Here is a 16,800-nt window from a genome sequence, read left to right on the forward strand (position 1 = left end):
TACACAGCAATATGTCCACCATGCCGATGGAAAAGAAAATTCTCTGGAGGCAGCCCATAGCCGCGCGAGACATTCCAGGCCACTTCAAACTGGTTGGGGCATGAAGGATAAAATATTTTAAAAATCGTCGGTTTCCTAGATTCTGCTGCGTGTGGGCAGTTGCAGCATCGATTATTGCTTGACAAAAGGCTCCGCCAAACTGCCGCAGGTATCGGTTTCGTGGGTCGCTGCCCAGATGAGGATGCGCCTTGGCAAAGGTGTTTGGCTGCAGGCGGCCGGTGGAGGTTCGGGTTTACAACGTGTGATGGTCGGGTGGGACCGCATTCGGAGTGAATCTGGGCAGGGCTCGGCGAAAAAAAGCTGGGGAATCGAATTAGGTCAAATATCAAAAAGCAATCAAGGCGATTATTAGCCGCTGCCATTGTCGGTTGAGTACCTGAGGATGCCCGACGCCCACCGAATGTGGTAACTGGGTTGCACATGCATACTGCATCAGCCTGCAGCTTTGTTTGCTTCTGACTTGAATAGGACAGCTTGCTTGCAGCGCCACCATAGATGTATATAAGCAGATAGTTCCCTGCAAGATTTTACTACATCTTCTCTTTTTAATATGGTCAACATCGTAGATCCCATTTGCCGTGTGCTCTTATTTGTCTTCTCCACTATCGCCCTTGGTCTTACCGGCGGCTGGGTGAAAGACACCAGCTCTCCCCGCGTTGAGTTTGCTGTTTTCTCCGCTGCCTTCGGTGTCGTTGTCTCCCTCTGGGGCCTCGCCGCAGACTTTATTGAGTTCCTCCAGTTCCCCGTCATCACCGCTTTCCTCGACTTCTGCGCCTGGGTCTTCCTTTTCACCGGTGGTACCGCCATTGCCGCCAAGATCCACTGCCACAGCTGCGGCTCCGAGTGGTACCGCCTCAAGTACTTCAATGGCTCCAAGCGTGACTGCCGCCTTGCCCAGTCCGGTTGTGCCTTTTTGTACTTTGCTTGGTTCGTCGCTTTGATCCTCTTCGTCGTCGACTTCCTGGCCCTGTGGAAGGGCGAGAGCCGCATTGGCCTCCCCGGCCGCCGTCGGGCTCCTCCCCGCACTGGTGTCCCCACCATGTCCCAGGTTTAAATTGCCAGCAATTGAGTGTATTCAAGATGCTTGTAGGCCCTATTCGATGGTACCTTCAATCTGGACTACCAGCTTCATCCTCCTCTGACCTCGTCGTGAAAAAACTCTTGTCCCCGTTTTAATGTTGTTTTTGAAGCCAAGCGATCGGGCCAGAAAGGTGCGCCTCCCGGCATCGGGATTTATACCCTTTTTATGATCGGTGTTCTGTTTGCGCAACGACTACACACACCCCTTTCACTTCGTTTGTGTTTTTGCGGTTCACTGAAACTGTACAACGACCTGAGCTTGTTTTGTATTTTATTTACAAGTTCAAATTCTATATTTTTTGGTCTTCTGAAGATCTCTCTTTTTTACATCCCGGCAATCTGGTCGATCTTTTAAGTATCCTAATTATTTGCCCTTTTAGAAGCTTATCCAAAACGAACAAGGTGTGCCTGTTTTCTCTTTACCCACCCCCCGTTTCTTTGTGCTATATCTGTATTATTTCTTGTATGTGTGGTACTTAGTCTAGATATATTTCGAAACAACCAGAATCCTCTTTGCAACCAGAGCCTTCCAAAAGTTCCTTTGGGTTGCTGCAGAGGGGCCGCATTATTTTTATTCGGGTTAGGGCCATCTGTCCCGTTTGGGACTTCTCCTGTACGTACTTTCCTGCAATGCAGGAGGTCGCTACAACAACTATGCACATCTCGTACCGGGCTGTAGGCGACAATTAGCTTGTTTGGCCATGCGGTGGGCTTGTCTGCAACATGAAACTCAGTGATAGCCCCTCACGTAGCCTTAGATCTGTCAATAATCTGCCTCTTGCCTTTACTTCTCCACTAGATCCTTTTCGTATATTTTGTTTGCTTGGCCGCGCATTCTACATTCCAACGGTTGCGTTAATTCCAAACTGTGGGCACTATCGTCAGTTGTCTGACACAGGGTGTAAGGACATACCCAACATGACTGGATCATACAATACTCGCAGCAATGGCCGGGGAAAATACAACAGCAAATACCAGCAAATCGCTAATTGAGTGATTGAGCAAAACAAAAAAAACTGGAAATAAGTAAACTATTTCATTTACAGAGATTTAGTGTCACTCCGCAACAACATCTATAGGGACCACTCCATCCACACTATTAGCCCGATCCAAAAAGCCGCCTCAAACTTCGATTATTCGGATAAACCAGAAAAAATAATACAGGCGGACAAGAAAGCATTGTAAACAAGCCTAAAATTACAACTCGCCGATTAGTCCATGAACTTGCGAAAAAACTTGCGTAGAGACCCGCGCTTGGGTTTTTCTTTCTCTTGTTTCTTGGCACTGTCAGTGTTGACAGGCTTGTCTGCAGAAGTGGTGGCCTTGGCAGCGGACTCAGTGGTCTGTCCAGCGGACTGTCCAGCGGACTCGCCAGCGGATTCGCCAGCTTGGCCAGTGGACTCGGTGGCTTGGGCAGCGGACTCGGTAACCTGGCTAGGGGGATCGGTAGGCTTGGATGCAGGAACCTTGGCGGCCTTGGTAGTAGGAGTAGCCGGGGCGCTGAGGTCAGAGATCGAGCCATTGTCCTTACCGGAGACTCTGGGTGGAGTGCTCACTCCAGAAGGGCCGACAACCTCGGCATTGGCACGAGCAGGAGAGCTCCAGGACTTGTCCGGAGTATATGCGGATCCAATTGTGGAATCAGGATCCGTGGCAGGAGGGATATCGCTCTCCTCAAATATATCGCGAACAGAATTGTCCTTGCGCTCTTTCGAAGGGGTGGAAGGCGCTTCAGTAAACCCTCCTGCATTGTCGATATGGGTGGTAGCACCCGCCTGGACGGAACCAAGATGAGCGCGGTCCTTAGCGATTTCCTCTGAATCCTTCTGCTTTTCCCTGTGTTCAGCAGATTCGATTTGCTGCGCCAAGTACTGAGCGCGCTGGCGATCGTGCGCCTTCATCTCACTCAGCGAACGGTGCTCCGCGCCCTCCCTGTGAATGGCCACTGGAACGACTCCAGGAGTGTGCGCAGCCGCAGGTGCTTTGTCCGATTCAACAATTGTGGCGGTAGCCACGTGATTCACATTACCCTCCAAATCCGTCCTGGTGGTGTGGCCCTCTAGTAACTTCCACTCGCCATCAACCACAAATTTGTACATGTAGTCGTGGCCAGCGTGAATGTTGTTGGAAAAGCTCGCGCTGAACTTGGTACCTGACACCAGTTGCATGTGACTAGGGTTCCAGCCAGTGAACTCACCAGCTACAGAGACGTTTTCATGTTTCGCTCCGTCGTCAAATGTAATAATCAATTCTCCACTCATGCTATTTTTGACGCGTTCTGAGGGGAAAAAAAGCTAGAAAGGGGGAAATATAAGGTAGAGTTAAAAAAGATGGCTTCAGGAGTTATGTAATACAGTCTGGGCTGCATGCAGCAGGATTTTATCTTTTAGCTACCATGCCTAAGCGGGGCGGGTTTAAGAAATGATTTAGCCTATCAATTAAGTTCTTTCAAGTTGGATAAATGCCTACAAGTGTACTGAATCCCACGGCCGCGTTGCGTTGAGGGCGTGCCTCCATTTTCGTTGTGCGCAACTACAGCTTGCACCGATTAAACTGATATACAACGGTTGCTCCCAGGTCGACATTATGTATACATAGATACAGATAGGACTGGCTTCGCTCTTTGCTCTATAAGTGGCTGGCTGGTCTAACGAGGAGATTGTGGCGAATAGTTGCAATATCGCCGTCGGTCAATGCACATTCTTGTTTCAAATAAGCAGCCGCCCCTTTCCACTCGGTCTCTAGTGTTGTAATTGTCGCCTGCATAGCGCCATAGCGCGAACTTAGTAACAACTCGAACTTGTTGAAATCCTCGTGGTCAGGGGTCATCTTGTACATATCCATAATTTTCAGCCGGAATTGCTCTAGACCAGTCGTGGTAAGTTCATATTCTCGGGCAACAATCTCCCGCTCTACCCCGAGCAGCAGCAGAATCAGTGCACTGAGAACACCGGTACGATCTTTTCCTGCAGTGCAGTGGATAAGAATTGGCTGGTCAGGGTAGTCTCGAAGAGTCAAAAATACTTTGCGGAACGCAGCACTTCCGCTTTTCAGCATGTCTAGGTAAACATTTGTAAACACACCTTGGATCTTCTCGTTGCTAAACATCTCGTACAGCCCTTGGGGGAGACGTCTTTGTTCTCAAAAACAGGAATATGCAGTCTAGTAATTCCAGGAATGTCTGGCGTGGGATGGTTTTGGACCTCTATGCTGCTTCGCAAATCAAAAATATACTTAATGCCAAGATCGCGAAGCTGTCTCATGCTAGTAGCAGTAATGTCCTGCAAGCCAGATGAGCGGAACAGCACATTGGGCTTTACATTTTGATATCCGCCAAAATCACGGAAATTGTTCACATTTTCGATATTTTTCCAACGAGAAGTTTTCGCTGAAAACAGGTTCTGCTTGTAGAACCGCTGGTACTCCTCGTCAGGCGAGAGATACTTCACAATCGCTCGCACAACCTGAGGATTGTAAGAAATCTTTTTATTATCGGGACCACGGCCACCATAAAAATTGTGGTCACCACCCATAATCAGTTGTAAAGTATGCCGACCGTCAAAAAGATTGGCCCATTTGGCAGAGTCGGCAACTGGAACAATATGGTCTTGGCTGCCAAAGATAGTAAACACCTGTGTTCTCTCAGCAATCTTGCCATAGTTAGGTGAGATTTGATCAGAAAAGTCATTCACCTCAGCCAATGGAATCCACTCGTCGCTATATTTCTCGTACCGCTTAGCGCGAAGATGATATCCACCGTCCACTTCCAGGGTGGGATGGCTCCGAAGCACTTTTTCCTTGTACATCCACGCATCAAAACGGCCAGAACAGTTGATGAGATCTGGAATATAGATCTCAGGGTGGTTGACGGCCCACGCAAACATGACTGATGCGCCTCGGGAATGGCCTACAACCGCCACGAGCTGATACCCCAGATTCTGACAAAAGTGCTCATACAAAGCATCCATATCTTCCTTATCGGTTCCTGCAATCCGACGTCCTTCTTTGGGATTAGGGATGAAGTCTGAGTTACCGCAATTTCTAAAATCAAAGCGAAAAGTTGAAATTCCAGTCTCGGCCGGAAGGGCCTGGCCGAGCTCTTTTTGGTAGCAGTAATCGCGGTGTCCGCCAACTCCGTGTAAAATAAACACAATTCTAGGAACCGCAACATGACCTGAAGGTGTTGCTAACGTGCCTTCAATACCCTTGACTTTTACAACTTCTTCGGTGAACATTATTGAAGAGAGTAAGTTTGGAGGGGGTCTCTCGGGATGATTAATGCACATGTTGAGAGCACCTCCACACACGTGCCGAACCGATAAGTTGATAGTTTATCGCTATGAGCATATAGAGCTATAAAGACAACTAAAATGTTGATGGAGTACAACAAAATGTTCTGTTGTTAATATACGAGGTCTCAATCGTGGGAAGAGCCTCTTACCCCTCCCAATGCCTGCAGATTCCGACAGGGCGGTTTACAGCGATAGTTCTATGCATGGAGGCACCATCGACGTCGAAGATGGCCTCCCTGCGTTTACAACAGGACAATCACCAAATAGAAAATATTGCGCACACATTGTCGATGAAAACGGAAGCCCCACGTACCCACAAACGTTACCGTCCAGTGATCCGTTTGATTTTAGAGGTGCAGAACAGCAGTACGATATATTCTCTAAAGATTCGCCCGCACAAGCTAAACGGACAGAGAGGAAAATGACAGCTAGCCGGCCACTAAGGCCCCACCGCAAAGTTGTGTTCAAATTGTGATTTAGTTTATTAGGTTCATTTCGCTACTTCATTTGATGCTCCCCAGAAAATGCCGGCACTATGGGTCCATTGGGACCCCTTCCATCTGTATGAGCGTAAAAGGGTTGTGATTTTGTCAAATATTCAAATAATACCCAACCCAGTGGCATATTTTCAGTGAGTCGACCTCCGTAAAGCAAGCGGGGCTGGCGTCCACATCGATCCTTGCCGAATCGGATACGCACATTTCTATATTTTGAGAGCTTTGGAACACTCTCCACTGCAGTCATGGCAAACCTGATATCGGTGAAATTCACAAATGCGCACATACGTTCAGGTAAAAAGTTTATTTGTTCAATCTCACCAAACTTGGAGAAATCTTCGAGCAGCTGAGATTTACTCAATTCTGGTGAGATGTTTCCAAGATAAACATTCCTTGTAGCCCCATGGTTTAACGCCTCTGCCAAGGATTGCTCCAAGGGCCCTGGATGTGGCCCCCAGGAAACTGTAACGGACTGTCGCCTAATGCTCAGTGGATACAAGCTCCAAAGCGCGTAGAATTGAGTAGCAGCAATTGGGTCAATGAATGTGACAAAACACACCTTGGTTGTGGGGCTGTAGACAATCTTCTCGAGAACCCCGCCTCTGGTTGCATTGCAGATTTCATCCAGCCGAACGTCATGTGGCAATTGAGAGAGTAACACGCATCTATTACCGATGTTTACGATACCACCTGATGTCGTAGCAACTGTGATCGCAGCTGAGGATTGCTGAGCAAGTGTACGCGCTATCGCTTCATTGGAAATGCTATCAAGAGAGAAGCTTTTACTTGAAATGCCCAGATAGATGGCAGCTGCCTGTCTCTGCATTCTTGAAAAGTGGAGGCACCGGTCTTTACCATACGCAATTTTGTAGGTATTCCACGGCGGTGTTTCATTGAGTGTTTTGACTGCTTTAATTGCTGATGAAATTGACTGGAAGTGTGCAAAGGCGACACGCGTTGAGTAGTTGACCTTGATGGTCTCAATTATACCACACGAGGCAAGCGCTTTGCAGACATCATTCTCAGTGACTGTGCTTGGAAGATTGCCAATGTAAACATTTCGACAGGCCCCATCCTCTTCAACTGCACGTTTCACCTCCTTTGACAGAGGAGGTGCCCGTGCCCAGGAAACGAATAAGCGGTTGCCGCCAAGCACCGGCCCATTGATAATTAAGCTGGTGAAAAACTCAGATGCAGCAGCGTGGTCGAGAAATGAAATATAGGCAGCATTCTTGTGCGGTATGTATCTCATATTCTCCACCAGTCCAGTAGTTACCAGGTTCAAAATAGATGTAGCAGTCGCATTTGACGGCAAGTTGCTCAGATATAACGACCGCCAACACTCCAAAGAGGTGTCTTGATCATTTGTGAGAGGTGCAGTCGCACTCGAAACCAGAGGTGCTGCTAGGTGCTGTTTCGTTACGAGCATTCTCACTGTGTTGAGATTGTGGGTGGTTCACGTCTTAATATATGACCTGATAAAACTAGCTAGCTAACTTTCGTTAGGGTATCTCCTGCCCAGTGTAAGGTTGACCATCCGGGAAACTTTGTTCCATGTCACCTGCAGCAACTCGAATTACGGAATATTCACAGCTAGATTTCTGCGGTAGGGATCGCAGATCCCTGATACCGGCTATAGCTAGCACGGCGTCATGAAACTGAAAACTAGTTTATCTTTGGCTATTCCGTCCGTGGTAATCTATTGGTCGGATTCCGAGTGAGCGCTATAGAATGAAATGTTTCTAGCTAAAATAATATCGCTAAGTGTCTCAGCCCTACCATGTCCTTGCACGAACCCTTTTCCTGATGTGGTAGATTATTATAGAGAGTTTTGCTGAAAATTATGCATGACCACGTCGCTAGAGTTATTGAATCTATAAGAAGGCCTGAGCAGAAAAAAAGTTGGTAACTACAGCAACACGATAATTTAATAGTTACTCCGCCGAGGTGGAAACGGATCAATTGAATTTAGTCTATCAAAAGATCATTGATAAAATATATTGCTAGTAAAATAGACCATTTTAGACCTAATTAAAGCTATATGAGTTCAGTTGTAAGTTAAGGTTAACTATTTTCATCCTGTGTAGTTTCTGCGTCGCTATCTGTCGTTCCAGTGCTAGTGCTGGCACTTGAGAGTGGCTCGTCAAGCTCAGGTGATACTGGCTCAACTTTAACTTTTTCGAGTTCAGGCGATGCAATTTCTTCCAACTTCACATCTACATGCATAGGTTGGTCTTTGGACAAGACCTCCTGCTCGTGACGGCGGTGCTCGAGGATGTCGAGCATGGTTGCATGACCGCCATGGCGAGCATCTAAAACCGCACATACCCGCTCAAGCATTTCCTCTTCGTACTTTTCTTTTGCCTCAATCATTTGGTCAAGTAGTTTCTCTTGATGGGATATCTTGTTTTCCAGGTCTCCATTTGTCGTTTGCAGAGAGCTTAAGAAGTCTGCCATTTCAACAGCCCACTCAAAAACATTAATACTACTGATTTCCGAAAGCTCAACCACGCAAACATCTATTCGCATTCCCTCAAACGATTTTGCAAAAGAAAATAGCATTTTACGGTCGTCAGCTTCCTCAATTGTGAGATCGAGCTCTTCTCTCGGCATGCCCAAGTATTTCAGGATGTGATTTTTTGTTGTGCCATTAATAGTGGCTCCATAACTCTTATCGTTACTCGTGGCTTTGATCTCGTCGCCATCAATGCATAGTAGGAACCCATGACCGCGAAAGAACTTCGGCATGCCAAACTTCAGCCCAATATACTCGCTCTCCCCACACTGCCAACTTTAGTCAACGAGCGTTAGGGTTTGGGCCGGATATAAAGACGATCGGAGGGCCCGGACCTTTTGATCGCAGTTGACATGTACATCGGAATAGACGTGGGAACAGGCTCGGCAAGGGCATGCATCATGGATGAAAGTGGTGAAATTGTAGCATTGGCTAGCAAGGACATCAAACGATGGGAACCTAAGCAAGACTACTTCAACCAATCTGTGGCAGACATTTGGGAAGCCGCGTGTTATTGCACCAAGAAAGCTCTCAAGGATGCAAACGTAGAACCCGCTCAGATCAAAGGGCTCGCTTTTGATGCAACGTGCTCTTTAGTCGTTTGCGACGATAACTTAGAGCCAATTGCTGTTGGCCCAAACTGGGAAGACTCTACTCAGAACATCATTCTATGGATGGATCATAGAGCGCCCAAGGAAACTGACGAAATTGCCGCAACAAATCACTCTTTGCTAAAGTATGTTGGGGGTAAAATGTCGATCGAAATGGAAATCCCCAAGATTATGTGGTTAAAGCGAAACATGCCCGAGGGGATGTTTGCTAAATGCCATTTTTATGACCTCGGAGATTATTTGACAGATAGAGCTACAGGAGTCAATGCGAGGTCTTTCAACTCTGTCGTTTGCAAGCAGGGATTCGTGCCGCAAGGCGTGGATGGCTCCAAGGACGGCTGGAACTCGGAGTTCTTCGATGAAGTGGGCCTAGGAGAACTAAAAAGCGACCACTTCAAACGAATGGGCGGTGTTCCAGGAGTAAATGGGGTTTTTCATAGCCCCGGTGAAAAAGTTGGAAATTTATGCCAGAAAGCTGCTGAGGAGCTTGGCTTGACTACCTCTACAGTTGTCGGATCGGGAATCATCGACGCTTATTCTGGCTGGATTGGTACTGTCGCCGCTAAATCTGACAGTGCTGTTGATAAAGAGGACTTCTCAAGCCGCCTAGCTGCTGTAGCAGGTACCTCTACTTGTCATATTGTGGTATCAAAGGATCCTATTTTTGTGCCTGGTGTTTGGGGCCCATACAGAGATTCTTTAATCCCCGGCATGTGGTGTGCCGAAGGAGGCCAATCCACAACCGGTGAGCTCTTACATTTTGTGCTCACGACGCATCCTGCCCACACAGAGCTCGAAGCGAAAGCCGACCAGGGTGGGCTCTCCAAGTTTGACATTTTGAATGACTTGTTGGGTGAAATGAGAAAGCAAAAAAGTCTGGACTCTGTTATTTTGCTCAGCAAGGACTTGTTTTTCTATGGTGATCTTTACGGCAATAGATCTCCTATTGCAGACCCTGCAATGAGAGGTTCAATTACAGGTATCTCCATGGACACATCCTTAGAAAACCTTGCTATCACTTATCTTGCAACGGTCGAGTTTATTTGCCAGCAAACAAGGCAGATTATTGAAGCGATGGTGAAAGCGGGACATGAAATCAAAACAATTTATTTGTCCGGAGGTCAGTGCCGAAACAAACTTTTGGTCCAGCTGCTTGCTGATGCGACGCAGTGCCCTGTTGTTATCCCCAAGTATATTGATGCTGCAGTGGTTTTTGGAACTGCCATTTTGGCCGCTCAAGCTGCGTCACCTGGCAAATCTCTGCTGGACGTCATGAAGGCGTACAGCTGCGCCGGTCGTTGTGTTCATCCCGAGAGTAAAGACTCACTAACCGTAAAATTGCTGGATACAAAGTATGAGATCTTTTTGGATCAGGCAGACCGTCAACGCAAATATAGAGCGCTTGTATCTCAAGCACTTTCTAGGTAGATGCAATTATATCTACAAGCCATAAATAAATTCATTGAAGCATTCCGATCGGAAGCCTATCAATTTTAGACATTTGCCGCATGTCACGGTCTATACGATAAAAGTGGTCACAATATGCCGAAGCGTTCATGCAGCTCAAAAAGTGCTCGTCATGAGAAATTACAATCAACTGGAAATTTCGCTGCGCTTGGCGGGACTCGATAATGGTTGATAAACTTCTCGCAAGTGCTTCGCTATTGTCACGATCAAGGTTCGTAGTGGGTTCGTCGAGAACAATAAGGCCACAGCTGGCCCCGAAGCATTCACTCAAGGCTAAGCGAATAATCACAGAAGCTAATACTTTCTGACCTGCAGAGCATCTTCCTCTCATATCAAGTTCTGTGTCTTGCTTGACCATACAAACCCGATAGTTATAAGCTCGGGCGCCTTTACCTTCACTTTCACCTTTGATCATGATCGTATCCACATCGGTTCCTTTGTATGTTTTCTTCCACAATTCGTCCAAAACTCTGTTAATTTCGAGCATTTTGACAGAATGATACTTCATGATTGCAGCATCAAGAGCACGCCAGTACTTTGTGAGATCATCGGTTGCAACCACGGTAGATTCGAGTTTCACAGTGGCTCTTCGGGAATCCTCCTGGACAGTTGCGTAGTCTGTTTCAAGTTCCTTTTGAGAGCGCAATACTTGTTCTTCAAGTTGTTTGATTTCTCCTAGTTTACTCGCGTAAACAGAGTTGAGCTTTGCGCATTCGTCTTGAAGAGCTAGTGTTTGACGCTCGTAGTCGTCTTTCTGGTTTTCAGCCAACTCTTTCTCTAGCTCGTCAATAGCTGACCCAAACCTTTCAATCTCTTCACGGTATTTTCGGAGTTGCAGGTTGTCTTGAAGCACCCGCTTCTGGCCACGAAAGTCGGTAATACGCCGATCAGCTGCTATGAGCTTATCCTCAAGATCATTGATTTCTGCAGACTCCGTTTCAAGAGACTTTTGTATCTGTTCGATTGCATCGCTGATTTCCTTTAGTGGCGTTTTCCCAAAGTTAGTCTCGAACGCTTTAATTTTCGTTTTTAGTCGAGTGCAATCGCCAAGAAGGGCCTGAGCATCTGTTTGTGCTGAGGAAAGTTCCTTCTCGATTTTGGCCGAGTTGATTTTGGCCATCCTAAGCTTTTCTTCTGATGAGGACAGTTCCCCAAGGGCTGCAGACAGCTTGGATTTGAGCTTCTCAGGTTCCTCGCGTAGTCGATCCAGCTGGATTCTGAGTTCACTAAGTTTACCCTGTTTCACTTTGATATCTTGCTCCTCAAGCTGCAAATCCTTGAGCTGAAGTTGTTGTTTATTGACAAGGTTAGTCCATTTTGTAATTTCCTCTTTCGCGAACGCTTCTGCGTCTGAAAATTCTTGCAGTTTACGCTGTGAGCGTCGGAACTTCTCGTTTACATCTTCCAACTTTTGCTGAATTACCTGAGGCGTCTCAATCTCGTCGACAACTGCAGGATCTGTCAGTACATCAATCTCTGAGTTGATCATATTGAGATCCGTCGCGGTTTGGGCAATTTCACGAACGCTTTTTTGCAAGCTGTCGAGCTTAGCACGCTCCGCCTTAAACTCTTCCACTCTATTGAGAACTTTTTCGTGTTCGACTTTCTCGTCAGAGCATTTTCGCACAATGTCTGCGAGCTGTCTTTCGGCAGTTGGTATCTCGATTTCCGTTAGCTCCTTGAACCGCGCTTGCTGAGGTTTCAAATTTCTCAGTTTTGCTGCTTCCTGACTCGTTTCTTTGAGCGCGAGTTCAGCCTCTTCTTTGGTGAGAGGCATTTGTTTAATTTTCTCGGTCAAAAACTCTTCAAACTGTGATTTTTCACTATCAGTCATGGATCTCTGACATAGAAGGCAACAGTGGCTGGAGCTAGCATTGGCTTTGGCAGCTTCGTAAAACTGAGCCGTGAAAGAGCTTTGTTCTGAATTCTGAGTAGCCACATGAAGATCTTCTTCCACTTCATCCAGAAGATCGTCGAAAGAGGTAATGGGTCCTCCAATCTCTCGCTCTATATGTTGTTTGATTGAATCTGCCTGGCTCTCAAGGCTCTTGACGTCAGCGTTCTTAGCATTTTCACTAGACTCTAGGACACTGACTCTTTCCGAAAGAGCTTGGAGCTCCTTCAAACTGGAGTCAAGATTCTGAGAAATCAACTCTTTTTGAGTAGTGAAATCTTTCTCAATGTTGTCAACGAGGAATCTTTTACCCATGATTCGCTCAAAGTCTGGTTGCAGAGTATGCTGCATACTTTCTAGTGTATTTCTTTTCTTTTCAGCATTTTCTTTGAGAACCAAGAGCTTTGAATGTTCACTAAAATGTAAGGTAGCTTTGCTCAGAGATCTATTCAAAGATTCAATTTGGGCTTGCAAAGATAAATTGTTAAGTTTTTCCTGCTCAACTTCACCTTTATTCGTGAGTTCCTCGAGTTTTTTACGACTCTGTACCACTTTTTCTTGGTACTCTAACAAAAGGGATTCATAATGTTCAACTGAATTTTGCGTCTGATTGGATGCCAGGTCACTGACATCACGAAGAATTTCCTTCTGCAAAGACTCTAGTCTATCCAACTCGGCCTCATTAGAGAGTTGCTGTTGTTCGATTTGAAGCTTTGTGGCCGTGACTTGGTTCACTTCAGACTGAATTCTGTTTTCCGCTTCTCGGTGGTCAGTTTTTGCTCGCTCATAACTTGATAAAGACTCTGCTAGAATATCAGACAGTTGCTGCTCTAGGTCCTTCCTTGAGGAGCCATATTTCGAATGAACTTGAGCGGTCAAGCGCTGCAACATCTCCTGATTTCGTTGGAAGTCTTCATATTCTGCTTCGAGTTTACCTTTTTTCAAAATGAGCTTAGAATACTCCTGCTGAAACTCTTGAGTCTTGGTTTGTTTTTGTCGCTTCAAAGTTTGCAGGTCGTTGTAGGCTTCCTGGAGAGACTGCTCCTGGGCATCATATGCCTCAAGTTCTTGTTCAATTTTGGCTGTATCGAGATCGATCACTTCTAATCCTCGAAGCAATACCTCAATCGAACCTGCCATATGCTTCTTATTATCCCTCAGTTGAGACAACCGATTTGATTTTTGCTCAAAGCTGCGTGTAATCTCGAACAGCTTGTTGAGTTCCTTTGTGGAGCTTTCAATCTGCTCTTTCAAGGTCGCACATTCTGATTCGTAGTTCGAAATCGTACCTGATAGTTCAGTGATTCGAAGCTTGATATTCTCTGCACGCTCTTTATCAGCTTGGAGATACTGCGTAGTCTTTTCTTGAACCCTGATATCTGCAGCATAGTCTTTTTTCAGAGTCTTCAGGTTGTCCAACGCTTTAGTGAACTTTGTAGCTTCAAAAATCTCGTCGAATCTTTTTTTCACAATCGATGGCTCGGCCAGCGGCCACAGGCTGTCCTCTTGATGGCAAAAAATCACATAGTTTAGCACAGCTGAGCTCACCCCGAGACTGAATGGAACTTGAACATCTAGATCTGCACATCTCGAAGAAACTGTTTGCTTTTTATCTCCAACTACAGCAAGTAGCTGCCCTTCTAAGGTTTTGAATGTTTGTGTTGTTTTCTTCACCGTCAATTGCATCGACCTCGTGCAAACCATTTGAACCCCACTAGTACTGTAGAAAGAAAGCTTCACTTGGGCAAGAACTTCTCGCTCCCCTGACATTCTTGGATCATGAACAAAGGCTCCACCTTTCGAATTGGGGGGTAGATCACCAGTTGTAGCATACCTTAGACACTCAATAATCGTGGTTTTGCCCACGCCGTTAGGACCAGCTATAAGCGTGAGCGGCCGACCAAATGCTATAAGTTCTCTATCATGGTTGTCGAATGCACGAACACCCATAATGCTGAGCTTTATAATATTCGACATATTCAATTGAAACTAAGAAACTGCCTCAAACGTCGATGCTCTGATCCCCCTTGGCTAGGCGGGATTATCAAATAAGGGATGACTAAATTGGAAAGTTCACTCAAGAAGTGACACTCTAGTTGAGGCAACTTTGAGCACTGTTTTCTTGTAAAGGTGTATGAAAAGACTATTCAGACGCTTAACTACAATGGAAAAAGTCAAACAGCCTGAATGGAACCGGCCGCAGCAGATTGCTGCTCGCCCTGTCCTCAAAGTGTTCAACTCTCTCACGCGCGCAAAAGAAGAGTTTATTCCGCTAAGCAAGAACCGGGTTACTTGGTACTCTTGTGGCCCAACAGTTTATGACTCGGCTCATATGGGTCATGCCCGTAACTACGTCACGACTGATATCAATCGTAGACTGCTACAAGACTATTTCGGATACGACGTGCTCTATGTACAGAATATTACTGATATTGACGATAAGATCATTGTGCGAGGACGTCAAAACTACTTATTTGATCAATTTTCGCAAAAGCTGAGAGCTAGTGGATCTGTAAGTAATGAGGTCAAGGCTCAGGGTCGATCCGCTTTAGAATCATATGCATCTGCTGCTTTCACTGATTTGGCCCTCTCCCCACCGCTGGATTCTAAAAGTAGTTACACCAATTGGCTTGGAGAGCAAGATAAAGCAGAGCTCACCGCCAAAGATCCCAAGTTCCCGATGAACGCAACGGCCGTGGAAAACGCGTTGGGCGCTTTGGAAAGTACCCAAGTGGATGAGTATTTGGAAGGGATTCAGAGCGTTTTGGTTAAACTTTTAGACAAGGAACTTGGCAGTGAGGTTACCGATCATTCTGTCTTTAGGAAACTCAGCTCCTATTTCGAGGCAGATTTCGAGGCAGATATGAAGCAGCTTAATGTGCTTCCTCCTGATGTGACAACCCGTGTGTCTGAGTATGTTCCAGAGATTGTTACTTTTGTCAAGCAAATTATTGAGCGCGGCTATGCCTATGCTGCTTCGGACGGTAGCGTTTACTTTGACGTTGCGGCGTTCGAGGCCAACCCCAGTCACGACTATGCAAAGCTGCAACCTTGGAATAAGGGTGTTCAGGAACTTATTGATGAGGGAGAAGGTTCCTTGTCTTTACAAAGTAGTGGCAAAAAGTCTCGATCTGATTTTGCCCTTTGGAAGTCGTCCAAGCCTGGCGAGCCGGCTTGGGATTCACCTTGGGGTATGGGACGTCCGGGCTGGCATATTGAATGCTCGGTGATGGCTTCTCATATCCTTGGTCCTCAAATTGACATCCACTCTGGTGGAATTGACCTTGCTTTTCCTCACCATGACAACGAGCTGGCTCAGTCTGAGGCCTGCTTCGACTGCCCACAGTGGATCAACTATTTCATGCACAACGGCCATTTACATATTGAGGGTCAGAAGATGTCGAAAAGTCTCAAGAACTTTATCACAATCAAAGAGGCAACTGCGCAATTCTCAGCCCGTCAACTGCGTTTGGCGTTCGCATTCCAACCTTGGAACACCCAGCTTGACTTCAAGATGTCCCTTTCGCACGTGAAGTCATTTGAGTCTACTTTGAGCAACTTTTTCAGCAAAGTCAAAGCACTTTTGCGTGAAGCGACAGAAACCACGCCCAAACATGTCGGTAAGGCTGAAGTTGATTTACTAGACGAGCTCTACAAAACTCAGTTAGCTGTTGATGAGGCGTTCGCCGATAACCTGTCGGTTTATCTTGCTTTCCAGCATATAAGCGTGTTGATTCAAAAGGCTAACGAGTATGCATCCAATACAGAGCTACCCAAGGCCGAAGTTCTAGCGACGATTGCAAAGTGGGTCACCAAGATTTTCAACATTCTCGGATTTGAGACCTCTGAAATCGGTTGGGCCACGACAGATGGGTCTAGTATTAATAAAGAAGATGTTGCTCTGCCATTCGTACAGATTTTGGCCGGGTTCCGTGAGGAGGTGCGCCAAGTCGCCATGGCTGGCGAGCAGCCTAACAAGGACCTTCTCGCTCTGTGTGATCGCGTTCGCGATCTTGATCTTTTGAACGCATGTGTTGCTCTGGATGACCGCAAAGGTGATAAGGTGGCGCTGATCAAGTTCTTGACAGAAGTCGAGCGTGATGAAATTCTTAATCAACGCCGGATGCTCGCCGAAGCTGCCGAGCAAAAGGCTAAGCAGAAAGCTGAAAAACAGAAGCAGGCAGAAGAGCAAGAGCGTTTGAAACGTGAAAAGGCCAAAACCCGCCCCGAGGATATGTTCAAGGGCCTGCCTGAGTATTCACAGTTTGATGATAAGGGTATTCCTACGCATGACGCCCAAGGCGAGCCTCTATCTAAGAGCTCTACGAAAAAACTCCTCAAGCAATGGCAACTCCAAGAGAAGCTCTATAAGCAGTATAACTAG

The 16,800-nt window shown here is 46.4% G+C and overlaps 9 protein-coding genes across 9 annotated transcripts; 4 read left to right on the forward strand and 5 right to left on the reverse strand.

Moving 5' to 3' along the window:
* Positions 1-610: 610 nt before the first annotated feature.
* Positions 611-1,114, forward strand: B9G98_04321 (Non-classical export protein 2 1; the record flags this gene model as incomplete). Its single annotated transcript, XM_024810878.1, has 1 exon — positions 611-1,114. One exon carries the CDS (start codon positions 611-613, stop codon positions 1,112-1,114), a length of 504 nt encoding a protein of 167 aa, XP_024666646.1.
* Positions 1,115-2,351: 1,237 nt separating this feature from the next.
* On the reverse strand, positions 2,352-3,401 carry B9G98_04322 (hypothetical protein; the record flags this gene model as incomplete). The annotated part of the gene is made up of 1 exon (XM_024810879.1): positions 2,352-3,401. One exon carries the CDS (start codon positions 3,399-3,401, stop codon positions 2,352-2,354), a length of 1,050 nt encoding a protein of 349 aa, XP_024666647.1.
* A 367-nt stretch (positions 3,402-3,768) lies between these two features.
* On the reverse strand, positions 3,769-5,375 carry B9G98_04323 (hypothetical protein; the record flags this gene model as incomplete). The annotated part of the gene is made up of 2 exons (XM_024810880.1): positions 3,769-4,199; positions 4,247-5,375. The coding sequence occupies 2 exons, from the start codon at positions 5,373-5,375 to the stop codon at positions 3,769-3,771; spliced, it is 1,560 nt and encodes a 519-aa protein (XP_024666648.1).
* A 214-nt stretch (positions 5,376-5,589) lies between these two features.
* On the forward strand, positions 5,590-5,907 carry B9G98_04324 (hypothetical protein; the record flags this gene model as incomplete). Its single annotated transcript, XM_024810881.1, has 1 exon — positions 5,590-5,907. The coding sequence occupies one exon, from the start codon at positions 5,590-5,592 to the stop codon at positions 5,905-5,907; it is 318 nt and encodes a 105-aa protein (XP_024666649.1).
* Positions 5,908-5,930: 23 nt separating this feature from the next.
* On the reverse strand, positions 5,931-7,358 carry B9G98_04325 (RNA-binding protein MRN1; the record flags this gene model as incomplete). The annotated part of the gene is made up of 1 exon (XM_024810882.1): positions 5,931-7,358. The coding sequence occupies one exon, from the start codon at positions 7,356-7,358 to the stop codon at positions 5,931-5,933; it is 1,428 nt and encodes a 475-aa protein (XP_024666650.1).
* Positions 7,359-7,993: 635 nt separating this feature from the next.
* On the reverse strand, positions 7,994-8,677 carry B9G98_04326 (hypothetical protein; the record flags this gene model as incomplete). The annotated part of the gene is made up of 1 exon (XM_024810883.1): positions 7,994-8,677. One exon carries the CDS (start codon positions 8,675-8,677, stop codon positions 7,994-7,996), a length of 684 nt encoding a protein of 227 aa, XP_024666651.1.
* Positions 8,678-8,797: 120 nt separating this feature from the next.
* B9G98_04327 (hypothetical protein) lies at positions 8,798-10,483 on the forward strand (the record flags this gene model as incomplete). The annotated part of the gene is made up of 1 exon (XM_024810884.1): positions 8,798-10,483. The coding sequence occupies one exon, from the start codon at positions 8,798-8,800 to the stop codon at positions 10,481-10,483; it is 1,686 nt and encodes a 561-aa protein (XP_024666652.1).
* A 31-nt stretch (positions 10,484-10,514) lies between these two features.
* Positions 10,515-14,393, reverse strand: B9G98_04328 (DNA repair protein RAD50; the record flags this gene model as incomplete). Its single annotated transcript, XM_024810885.1, has 1 exon — positions 10,515-14,393. The coding sequence occupies one exon, from the start codon at positions 14,391-14,393 to the stop codon at positions 10,515-10,517; it is 3,879 nt and encodes a 1,292-aa protein (XP_024666653.1).
* Positions 14,394-14,550: 157 nt separating this feature from the next.
* B9G98_04329 (Cysteine--tRNA ligase) lies at positions 14,551-16,800 on the forward strand (the record flags this gene model as incomplete). Its single annotated transcript, XM_024810886.1, has 1 exon — positions 14,551-16,800. The coding sequence occupies one exon, from the start codon at positions 14,551-14,553 to the stop codon at positions 16,798-16,800; it is 2,250 nt and encodes a 749-aa protein (XP_024666654.1).

Source organism: Wickerhamiella sorbophila, assembly GCF_002251995.1.
Source record: "Wickerhamiella sorbophila strain DS02 chromosome Unknown contig2, whole genome shotgun sequence".
NCBI classification, from domain to species: Eukaryota; Fungi; Ascomycota; class Dipodascomycetes; order Dipodascales; family Trichomonascaceae; genus Wickerhamiella; species Wickerhamiella sorbophila.